We start from the raw sequence: 12,838 nt of genomic DNA, 5'->3' as shown, positions 1-12,838 counted from the left end.
CTTCATCTGTAGGGCTAATTCCACCCCAACATTCACATCTAGTTTTCCTGCTACTTGAGTACGGTAGATCCTAGTGACTTGGGAAGCTAAGGCAGAAGGATAGAAAGTTTGAAGCCAACTTAGCAAGATCCTCTCTCAGATTAAAAAATAAAAAGTTCTGGGGATGTAGCTGAATGGAAGAGCACCCCTGGGGTTAATCCTCAGTACCGAAAAAATAAAAAATAAAATAAAAAGTTTTCGTGGCTAAATGAAGTCAGGTGAGATTTAAAGAACTTTCAGTTTTCAGAACTTTTTGTATTGCATTATTGTTGATAGGGGTTTTGGACCTGTAGGAGAATCAGATAAGCATCATCTTGTATATGGATGACAGGATAGTTTTGATAGTGAGCTCACTTTGTACTTTTGATTCTAAAAAGAAGTGCCTGTGTGAACCATGAAGGCTCTGTGACCTGAGGGTGTCATTTGTCTGAAGGCCTAAGGGAAGGTCATTGTAGCTGGAGCAGAGAGAGAACTGTGGGAGATGGAAGTCCAGGACCGTAGGACAGGATGGGGCATGCTTGGGGATTTTGTCTTTTATCTTAATAGCAGTGAGAATTTAATGGTTTTTGCTAAGATGGACTTGATCAGTTTTATTGATGATTATGCCACAAACTTTGGTTGTTTCTGTTTTTATAGTAGTTGCTCAATAACCATGTATTGATTACAGAAATCATGTAATTCTTTACTTAAGATCACACTTTTGTTAGTTTATTTGTACTGGATCTTAAAGTGAGGTGTCTCTGTGACTCTAGTTGTAGTCTGATCAAGTTATCAGCTATCATGCCCCCTCACTTTGTGAGTTCGGATAAATTTTAGACTCTTTTTCATACCTACTGTTTTTTCTGACTCTTTTTTTTTTTTTTTTTTTTTGGGGTGCTGGGGATTGAACCCAGGGCCTTGTGCTTGCGAGGCAGGCACTCTACCAACTGAGCTATCTCCCCAGCCCTGACTCTGTCTTTATGGAGAGGAGAACATATCTGAAAACATTTCTTCGCTTTTGTTTATGCAGGTCTAGTTAATATCCATGAGGTCAGCTTCTTATGGGAATGTCAGTTGTATGACTATATTGCTTTTGGAGAAATAATGATTTTCTATCTTTTCATTGCTCTTTACTCTCCAGATTTTTGCATATCTTCATCAGTAGCTTAATTAACACTGGAAAATCTTTCTTCAGACTACTTGGGGGTTACTAAGGGTTGAACCCAGGAGTGGTTTACTACTGAGTCATGTTTCCATCCCTTTTTAATTTTTTACTTTGAAACAGGCTCTTTCTAAGTTGCTTAGGACCTTGCTAAGTTGTTGAGGCTTTCCTTGAACTTGCAATCTTCCTGCCTCAGCTTCCTGAGAGGCTGGGATTACAGGTGTTGCAACAGCATACCAGGCTTCAACTTCTATTCTAATCAGAAGCTTCAAAAATAGATAAATGCTTCAACACTTCCTTAAAACTTGTTTGTACAGTGACTCAGCTTTCTTACTTTATAAACTTGAAAGATGGACGGTTTTTTGAAGTTTGAAACTGCAATGTTAAGTTGCTATCTTTGGCTCTTTTTCCATCTGCCTGTGGGCATTGCTATTCTTTCCACTTAGGGGGAGGCAAAACTCAAAAGTTATGTTTTTGTGTACTAAAAGTCACGTAAAGCGATATAGCAGTTACTCCAATTGAACAAGTGCATCTTGGTGATAAACTGCGTTGTTTTGTTTGCTTGCTATTATTTCACCCTGCCTCTGGAATCATTGACTGAAAGTTCTAGGCAGCGCCTTAAACATATCATTTGTTTTCTCTTGGTTGCCTGAACCTGTATGCCTCCTGAGCACCTATGCAGAGGAAGCACAGGAGTACAGGTCCCAGCCAGTTACACTGATACATATGTATATGGCTGAGTTGGTAGGAATTTAGTTGGGTAGGTAGGAGGGAAGGTGGATACATAAGGTCAAGTTTATGCATTTATGTAACTTATTTTATGTGTTATTAGGACAGTTTGAATTTGATAGTCTTTCCTAGACCTGTGTGAGATAAATGCAGAAATGGCCTTTCTATGATATTTGGAAGAGAATTTTTAAAAACCTTGTCCAACCTTCACATCCCTTGAGTTTGTATACAGAACCTGTTGTGGGAGATTACTTTACTGTTATTGACAATGTAACAAAATTGTGTCACTTTCTAGTTGTGCTAAGGTCCTATAACATTATTTTATTTATGACAGTAATGTCTAGATACTCAGAAATAATGAGCAGAACGAGTCATGAAAATTAAAAGAAAAAGCAGCTCTTATAAGGAGCATTGAGTATTATTAGGTTCAGCTTTTTCTGAGTTTGACTTGCATGGATGAAATCTACAGAAGGGTTTTCACAGTGAGAAGTTCAAGTTTGAATGGTTATGTGCCTTTCCAGGTGAGACAAGTAGATCTCAACTTATTTTTTGAGTCCTGAGATTCTCTTTAAGGGACCAGGAGGAAATAGGAAAACACTGTTTTTGTTTTTCAGGCCCATTTTAATTTCAGTTCATGCAGGACAAAGGGGTATCTCATTCTTTGCTAAAAGTGTTTTGCTATAGCCAGATTGCTAGTTGATGAAGTAGACTAAGCTTTTGTAGCATCACCTCTTCACTTTATCCTCCTTCCAACTCCCTGAAGTGCATTTTCTATTCTTTCAACGCGCATTCACTCTTGTAGACTGCTTGGTGAAATGTCGACTATTTCAGTACTAAAAACACTGTGAAGGATAGCTTCTCAGGGATATTGTGGTAGGGAATTCTGGTTTGGGGATCAGTTGAATGAGTTGTTCTGTTAGACTTCTTTGTAACCATGGTGTGTGGTGTTGTACTACAGGAAGCCATCCATGAATGGTGTGAGAACCCAGCAGAAGTTTGAGGTATTAGACAGGGAAACCTGGTCTTAGGAACTCACGGTTGGATATCCACTGTTTGAGAATGCCTGATTCAAGTGGTACACTGTTCTAGCTCACTGCTCAAGGTTCAAGCATAAGCACCGAAAATGGGAGTGATCCCCTAGAGCCAAAGGGCCTGCTTTATCCCCACTGCTGTCCTGTTTTTCTTGAAGAAGCTTCTACTGATCCCTTTTGATCTGTACCATTATAAATAAAGCAAGTGCAGGCTCCCTCCTTTGTTAGAGCCAGACCTCTGGACAGCTCAACTGGTCACACCCCTGCTTTAAAAATATTGCCTTTTGTCTTCTTTTTCTAATATATAAGTTTCATAGCTTTTATTTTACAGCCAGCCCATCCCTCCAACAGGAACCCTTTCCCTCTCCCATGCAGGACCTGAGATTGTGCTATCTTTATTATTATATATAATTAATTTTGATAGTCCTTTTACTTCAGATACCTATGTTATTATTATCTCCCATTTTTTCATCGCAGGTATTTAGAGAAATAGATTAGAATTCTCTATTCGATGCTCATAATTATCTTAGATATATGTGGATGTATATATGATTCCTCTTTTCTTTTAAGGGAGATATAGTATATTCTCTAAGATACTAAGCTGATCTCCCCTTTGTGAGATTTTTGTGTTCCTTATAGATTTATTTGGTACTTTGTATTACCACTTTCTGTTGCCATATTTTTTGTAGTATGCTTAGGACAAGCACTCTTAGCTGAAGAGCAAGGTTATGATCTCCTAGGACTGTGTGGAATAAAGGAATAAAGGAAGCAGTGTGTATAATGTCCTTAGCTTCATGTTTGGAGCATGTAAGTTGCTCAGAGAATGCCAGCTATTACTGTATTTGTGTTGCTTACTTTGTACATATAAAATTCTTTAAGAGCAGAAACTATGTAGTATATTCTTTTTAATATTATAGACTCAACATTTTACTCATTATGCTTTTTAATATTTCATCTTTTGTCTTGCAGTGATGAAACTAGACAATCTATTTGTAGGTGATTCGGGTCGATATTTGGCTATTCAATTCCATCTGGAATGTGCATATATATTTTTATATTATTATGAGTATAAAAAAGCAAAAGATCAATTCGATATTGCTAAAGATATTGGCAAATTGCATATTGATTTGACAGGTAAGACTTTACCTTTTGTGAATAATTGATTTTGTTTTTATAAAAAAACCAATGTATACATTGTCAGTTTTATTGTATGCCATATTTGATTTTCTATAGCTTATTCTTTGCCTTACAAAAATAGATTTTAAGGATTTTATTTAAAAATTCATATTTTTAGGACAAATTTCTTTTTTTTTAAATTTATTAGTTGTCTATGGATCTTTTATTTTATTTATTTATTTATATGTGGTGCTGAGGATTGAACCCTGGGCCTCACACATGCTAGGTGATCACTCTACCACTGAGCCACAACTCCAGTCCCAAATTTATTTTCTTTATCCCCAGAGGTTCCCATTTATTGTTCTAATCTAGTTAGAACCTTTAGTAATAGATAGCAGCCAGGCAACTCACAAATGAACTTCAACCACTTGGTTCTGCGCATGGGCCTCCAAAGGCCTCTCCTGACTCCCAAGTTCAGTTTGGCCTGTCTGCATTGCTTTCTTATAAATGCCGTCCATTCTGCTTGTTTTTTCACTCCATTTTGTATTACTCTGTGTGTGTGTGTGTGTGTGTGTGTGTGTGGTGTGGATTGTACTGGGGATTGAACCACTCCTGGGCATTCTACCACTGAACTACATCCCCACCTTTTTTTTTTTTTAAAAAAACTCAGAGGTACCTTACCACTGAGTTCTATCCCCAATCCTTTTTATTTTTTATTTTGAGTTGGGGTCTTGCTGCTTGCTTAGGACTTTGCTAAGTAACTGAGGTTGGCCTTGAAATTGTGCTCCTCTTGCCTCATGCTTCCCAGTCACTGGGATTACTGGCATGTAATTTGATCTTGTATTCCTCATGAGCAGATGTGTTTTCAGTGCCTTAGAACACTGTATGGCATATACTAGGCATTCAATAAGTATGTGTTGAATAAATGAATTATAGAATTTCTCCTAAAACCTCTGGTTTCTTCTGAATGCCAAATAAGAAATAGCTTTCTTTTTTAATTGCTATATCCTTAATGTATGACAGTATGATTGGCATTCAGTGTTGAATAAATTAATGAAAGTCAGACACCATCAATCAGACACCATCAATCAGTCACTTCCTTTTTATTTGTTGAACCTTGGTTGAGCGTCCCAGGATGTGATTGCCTGTGTATGACTATTGAAATGATTGAACCTATTTGTCCTCCCGAGGCCAGGAACAAAGTCTAAGACTCAGTTTTAACCAGCAAATTTGGTGATTCTAATTGAGCTAGTGTATCCTTTAGACATGAGTTAAATATGTCTTTGTGGGCTGGTCTGGGATCTTAGCCACCTTTTATTACATTATTTGTGTGGGAAAAGTTATTTCATATCCAGCTTATAGCTTTTGGAACAATGCCATGTATAAGTTGGAATCTCATCTATATTTGAAAATTTAGTTACAAAGGCTATGAGGCTAGTTTTTAGAGATTGTTTTAAAATATTTTGGTCCTAAAGAGACTTTTTGGGGACTATATTAAGAGATTAATGACACTGTACTCTGTATATTCAGTGTTAACTATTGGAATATTTACTAGCTAGTTTTTCATATGTTCCTTTTCCAGGTTGGGATGCAGAACTTTAAAATACAAATGTGATGTTAACAAATACAAAATGAGAATCAGTCTATTATTTTTTTTTCCCCCACTTAGCTATAACCTATTATAAAACAGAAAAGTGTGTTAAAGCATTTTGGTGACTATCTTTGGCATAATATGTTTAAAAGGTTGATATATAACTTAGAGCCAGACTCTTCTCAGGATAAATTCCAGACTTCTTAGATTGGTCTTTGTAATCAAGGGTCTTTGTAATATGATATTTTCCAGAGAATGGATCTTGGAATTTTTGCTTCTCTTAAAGTAGTCTGAAACAGCTCTGCCTTACATCATTTCAGAGACATTAAAAAATTTTCTTTTGGTCTTATGCAAAGCCAGATAGAGTACTAGACTGAGATTTAGAAGTCAAAGATTCTAACTTTAAGCTCTAGTTCTGATATGGAGAGATCCTGTGATCTTAAACAAGTGAATATACCTCAAAATCTCCTTCTTTTCATCTGTTCTTAGAGATAATAATAGTTCATCTACCTGCAATACTTAATGAATTACCTTTTTTTGAGGAGGGAAGTAGTTTGATGTAGAAATGAGCGTGAGGAATCTAGTGGCAAAAATCCTGAGTCTGAGTCCTGGCACTGTAACTGACCTGCTGTTTAATCTTACATCAGTGAGCCTCAGGTTTCTCTTATGTGATATGGAGAAAGCGCCTTATAAACTCTGAAGCACCCTGAAAACATTATTCTTCATGATTGTATTATAGATCTCATTTACAAATCCATAGATATAATTTCATTTTGTGTTTTCAGGTGCTTTGGGAAAAAGGACACGATTCCAGGAAAATTATGTGGCACAATTGATTCTAGATGTAAGAAGGGAAGGGGATGCCCTTTCAGATTGTGAGTTCAGTCCATCACCTACTCCTCAGGGACATTTAACCAAGGTGAGCTGAATTATAAGTCATTAAATTCAGTTAACGTGAGTACCATGGAAACCCTGAATGGGTGTGAAGAGACTTCATTTTGTCCTTTTTTGAGCCTTTTCAAGGTAGTTGGGAGGACCCTATGTTGGAACTTTTATTTATTTATTTTGCCCTTAAGTAGAGATAAATGATATTTTTCTTTTAGAATTCAATAAACACGAGTTAATAATGCGGTCAGTTATGCGTCACTCCCTTGAAGAGGTACAAAAGGCAGACTAAGTAGAGACTTATTTTCTAACTGTTACCATATTTGTCTCTTTACTTTTGCCTTCTGTGGGTATTTTTTGAACATTCAGAGACTTGAAGTTTCGTTTGCTGCTTCTGCATATATAATCCGATTATTAGAATTCCTTTTCACCAGTTTTATGATCTACCTCTTGTTGCTCTGTCATTATTGGGTTGGTGCTGCCATAGTATATATTTTTTGACATGTATAGTGAATCTTTCTTTGTAGCTTGAATTTACAACTCTTGGTCAGTTGACCTACTTATAGACCTCTTCAACTGTTCCCTGGAAGCCATTTGTATTTATATTTTCTTATTCTACAGATACTGCACCTACATTTTTTTTTGCCCTTTAATTGATTTTTACTCTCTTTGAAGCCCATATTTTGCTTCTCTTTCTTACAGAGCCAGCAAGCAAATTTACCTTGAGTATAGTGGACGCTAAAATTCTACTCTGTGCTCAAAGTAATGCCAAAAGGAGAGGCTAGGGAGGAGTGAGAAAAGTGGCAGCAGTCGTTATTCCCAGGGATGGCCTTTGAGGAGCTCATGCTTGCTTTTGTGCTAACTTCAGTGAGGGATAGCTATTGATTCTAAGAAGAGAGTGAGTGAAGGAGGGGAGAACCGTGGGAACTCGGGAATCAGATTACACAGGTCATAGTGTTGTACCTGAAAGATGTAGAGCCATGACTGAGCAAGTATGTGTACTGCTGTTTGTTGATGTTGGTACAGAGAACGGTACTGATACCGGCTTCCACCCTTTATTTCTTCCTTAAATGTATAGAATTCTTGTCAAGCCCTCCCCAGAGCTTGGGTTAGATGTAGTAAGCCTGACTTTTAGGCCATAGAGAAGCATCTATGAAGGGAGATCTGATTCTTAAATCTAAGCATCTTATTCAGTAATGCCTTATTGTTTGTTGCTTTTTTCAGTGTGTTCTCCTATTGAAAATGGTCTACTGTGTTGATAAGTAGGATGTGATGACTATAATAAGGAATGTATAAACTACAGTGTGTAAGTTAATACAGAATTTATTTGATCTTTTCACACTTGAAATAAAATACATTCAGATAATCTTGTTATCTTGTTAATTACAAGTTAAAGGTAGAAAGTTGACTGATGTAGGGATGGATTAGATGGAAACATTTATTCTCATGAATGGAAGATAGAATTGTTCATTAAATTAGTTATGCATTTCCTTATGACACTATTCAGTTACAAAAACTGTGTATTTAATAACTATTATTCACAGGGAACAAAAAGAAGCACTACTATACCAAATATAGTGATTACAAAATTAGAAATTTAAAGTGTGAAAATATGTATCTGACAATTGGGAATATTAAGTAATTTTATTACCAGAAGGAACCCAATATTTTCTCTCTGGGTTTTCCTAGATTTGTAGTCTGTCATTAATGAAGAATTAACAAAAGACTAAAACTAGTGGTTATCAGGGTTCAATAAGCAAACAGTGTGAGCAACCCTGCTATGCAATCAAAGATGTAATCTCTGTTTTTTAGTGTTCACCTGTGGGATGGAGAATAAGGGAGAATAAAGTAAAAGTGTGTATTCACAAAAAATACATATATGCTCAGCTGCCACAGACAAGAAATACACATTAAATGCTGAATATGGTGTGTCCACATACTGGTGGTAGATTATGTGCTGATTTCTGACTCAATAGAATGTTTCAAGGATTGAATGGGACTAGAGCATAACAATAGTTAAATGCGGAGCCCTGTAGAACAGGTAAGTTGATACTACAGCAAACTCATTTTAATTTCAGAAAGAGCTAATTAGGAACATAGAGACTCTTGAATGAAGATTGAAACTATTTTGGTCATTTCTTTGTATCTGGCAAATACATCATCCTTGTTGCTAATACTGAGATGGCTCAGGTCTTCTGTGATAGAGGCAAGGAAATCTTTGGGAGGAAGAGACTGGGTTCCTCACAGGAAAGGCCTGGTGAGCCCCTGGGAAGGTTGCTATATTGTTTCATTTGTTTTTCCCATATTACACTTTTTAAAGGATTAGTTTAGATGTTTAAAGGTACTCTGTGAATGTGTTTTTGAAGCACTAGGTACAGAAAAGAGTTGATCCAACATTGTAAGGATATGAAAAGGTAAGAGTTGTGGGATACTCTAGCACTGCACTGTCCAGTATGCAGCCATCGGCCACCTGTGACAGTTTAATACTTGGGAGGTTGGCTGGTCCAAACTGAGATGTGCTGTAAAGTACATATCATTGCGACTGTGTGAAAAAAGAATCTATAGTATCTAATAATTTTATATTGGTATATTGGGTATATACCAATATAATATTTTTGATGTAATAGGTCATCTTTTTTTTAACATTTTATTATGATCAGAAGATTTCAAATTACATGTTACTACTCCATTTAAAAATTCTGAAAGGCCTCAGGTGAAATGAACAGCCACCAGCAGGGTGTGCTATGTACCTGCCAGCTTGCCTTTAAGGCTGCTCTTCAGGGAGGTCTGTTTGCATTGGGGACTGAGGAGTGGCCTCAAGTTTTGTGTTCCTCCAGGCCAGCAGCTGTTGGGGATTGCAGTGCTCTTAAAGCCTGGTAGATCAGAGTGACTCCTGCAGTTAGGGTGAGTCTGAGGGCAACAGGAAAATTGCTTGTTTGGCCTGTGATTCAGGTAGATGAAACACTTACCTTTTCCCCACTTCCAAAGCTTGTTTTCTTAGTCATAGATAATTTCTAGTCTTCTGAAACTGGATGTTTCTTCTTACCTCCATTTGGCTTCTAAAATCTTCCTTGTTTTAGCTTTACTTATGTTGAAATAGAAAAAAAATTAAATCAGCGTATTGAAATACTTAATATAAAATACACCTATTTTAAATATACAGTTTGAGTTTTGAAGAATACATAGAACCACGTAATCCTCCCCATAAAGAAAATGTAGAACCATTTTCATTACCCCCCAAACTCCCCTCACTCTGTTTTGCACCATTTTTTGACTTTCTCTCCCACTGATCTGGTTTTTGTCACAGATTTGCTTCTTCTAAATTTTGACGTCAGTATAATCATGTAGTATGTACTTTTTTGTATGTGGCTTCTTTCCTTTTTAAAAATTCTTTAATTCTTTTTTTTTTTTTTTTTTTTTGTGCTGGGGATTAAACCCAAGGGCATTTTCCCACTGAGCTATATCCCCATCCCTTTTTATTTTGCCTAGGGTCTCACGAAATTGCTGAGGCTGGCCTCACACTTGGATCCTCCAGCCTCAGCCTCTGAGTTCTGGGATTACAGGTGTGAACCACTATGCTTGGCTCTATCTGCCTTTTTTCATTTAGCTTGTTTTTGAGATTTATCCATGTTTAATAACAATGGTTAGCTCCACTTATTGCCGAGTGATTTTCATTGTATTGCTTAATGCCTTTATTTTTTCAGCTGTTGGTGAACATTGGAATTGTTTTTAGTAGCTCTTCTGAATAAAGCTGTTTGGAACATTTGTGTGTAGTCTTCGAACAAGTTTTTCGTTCTCTTGGGTAAATACTTAGGTATAGAAGGGCTGGGTTGTGTGTTAAGTGTATTTTTAACTTTGTGAATAGTCACCAAACTCTTTTTCGAAAGAAATTGTGCAGTTTTACATTCTGCCCGTCAAAGCTAGAGAGCACCAGTGGCTCTTTATGCTTGCTTATAGTTGGTGAGTCAGTCTATAGTTGGTGAGTTGGTGAGTCAGAACGTTTGCCATTCTAGTGAGTTAGTTTGTAGTGTTATCTCATTGTGGTTTTACTATTTTTTGGTGATTAATTTTTTAAAGAATCACTTTTATTAAGGTATATCTTATAGAAAAGTTGACCCATTTTAATTATGCACTTCAATATTTGGCAAATTAGTGTATATACCTCCATTACAGACAAGATATATTCCACTGCCTTTAAGCATTCTGCAGTATACCATTGCAGTCAGTCCCTCATTTCTCTGGCCCTGAGCAACCATTGTTTCGCTTTCTGTGACTACAGGTAGTTTACATTTTCTAGAATTTCATATGAATGTAATCAGACGGTCCGTACTCTTGTATCTGGCCTCTTTTTCAGCATTATGCTTTTGGGATTTATCTGTATGATTGCATGTGTCAGTAGTTCCTATTGCTGAATAAAGTTCTGTTGGTCGAATATTGCATAATTAAAAAATCTGTCTGTTGACAGACATTTGGGTTGTTTCCAATTTTGGACTATTACAAATAAAACTGCTCTGAACATTTATGTGTAGGTCTTTGTGTAGACATATGTTTTCATTTCTCTTGAGTAATTACTTAGTAAAATTGGTACCTCAAATGATAAAAGTATATGAACTGACAGAGTCTTTTCTTTTGTTCTATCATTTTGTATTTCTGTCAGCAATGTGTGAAAGTTCTAGTTGTTCCAGGTCCTTGTCTACATTTAGTATTGTCAACTTTTTAATTTTAGCCATTCTAATGTTTATGTACTACTAGTTTATACTGATTTAATTGGTATTTCTCTGTTGACTACTACAGTCAGGAATTTTGTGTGTGTGTGTGTGTGCTTATTGGTCATTTATATATTATCTTTTATGAACTGTCTATATAAATTTTATCCCATTTTTTTAACTGGGTGATTTTTCTTTCTCTTATTGAGTTCTAAGAGTTCTCCCTATCCTGATATGTGTCTCATTAGTACATTCTTTTAGCCTGTAACTTGGCTTTTCATTTTCTTAATATTGTTTTCAAAGATCAGAAGTTTTTAATTTGATGGTCTATTATAGAGTTTTTCTATAATTGCTTATATTTTTCTTAATTAAGGACTATCTACTTCATGACTTTCGTTTTTCTGTTGTGATTTCTTCTAGAAGTTTTTGTTTCCCCTTGTTTTAGCTTCTGTATTAAGGTCTGTGATCAACTTTGACTTAGTTTTTATGTGTGATATGGAGGGTCATTTTTTTTTCCCAAATGGATAACCAGTTGTTCCAAAATCATTTATTGAAAATATTTTACCTATCAATTACCTAGGTATCTGTATTGAAAATCAATTGACTATATATACCTGGGTCTAGAATTTCAGACTGCATTCTCTTCCATTCATTTATATGTCTAGCTTTGTGTCAGTACCACAGTGTCTTGGCTCTACAGTAACTCTTGAAATAAAGTACTCTTGTAGGTGGTGCTAGACAAGTGCTTTACCACTGAGCCACATCCAGCCCTCGCCTACTCTATTAAAGTCTTCAGATTTTTTTCCTTTTCAAATTGTTTTGGCTATTCTAGATTTTAGAGTCAGTTTGTCAGTTTAATATTTTTGTATTAACCCTATTATTTATAACATGGGTCATGGCTGCTCCTACTATTCTGTTGAGAAATGGAGTTAGGGAGTTGACGTTTTAGGTTAGATATTAGAGGCAAAGAGAAAGACCAGATTGTGAATTCTGATGCTGCCACATGCTTTGTGACCTTGGATCAGCTTCTTAAAGTTTCTCATCTATATATGGGAATAGAAATACATATTGCTTATTATTTTTGTAAAGATGAATAATCAAATGTTTGTAAAATGACCAGCAGAGAGACTTTTGAATAGTGGGCTTAGTCAAGGCTAGCTGCTATTCCCTATTGTTTTCTGTTTTGAGATGGGGGACTTACTGCATCACCCAGTCCAGTCTCCAGCATGTGGACTCAAGTGATCCTTTTGCCTCAGTCTCCCTAGTAACTGGCAGTGTAGGTGTGTACCCCTGTACCCTGCTATTCTCTATTGTATTGTCAGTACATTCTTTTCTTTAATCTTTATTTATTGATTTATTTTGATCAGTCGAGCTAGATAAAAATTTTTTTAAATTTTTATTTTTACAGACTGCATTTTGATACATTGTACACCAATGGGGTACAACTTTTCATTTCTATGGTTGTACACAGTGTAAATTCACACCATTTGTGTAATCGTACATGCACATAGGGTGATAATGTCTGACTCAGCCCACTCCATTTCCCCACCCCATTTCCCTCTGTGTCAGTGCATTCTTGAGGTGTAGGTGGTGCATCTTC

General features: G+C 36.3%; 1 protein-coding gene across 1 annotated transcript in view; it reads left to right on the top strand.

Moving 5' to 3' along the window:
* Window positions 1-12,838, top strand: part of TTC27 (tetratricopeptide repeat domain 27) — a 233,296-nt gene that overhangs the window by 27,799 nt on the left and 192,659 nt on the right. Inside the window, exons 6-7 of the mRNA XM_079109989.1 lie at window positions 3,910-4,074; window positions 6,433-6,566. Of these exons, the coding sequence (XP_078966115.1) occupies window positions 3,910-4,074; window positions 6,433-6,566 (299 nt within the window). The remainder of the gene's footprint in view (window positions 1-3,909; window positions 4,075-6,432; window positions 6,567-12,838) is intronic.

The sequence above is a fragment of the Sciurus vulgaris genome (assembly GCF_902686455.1).
Source record: "Sciurus vulgaris genome assembly, chromosome: 14".
Classification (NCBI taxonomy): Eukaryota; Metazoa; Chordata; class Mammalia; order Rodentia; family Sciuridae; genus Sciurus; species Sciurus vulgaris.
Note: the sequence above shows the minus strand (reverse complement) of the source record. Positions and strands in the feature narration are given on the sequence as shown.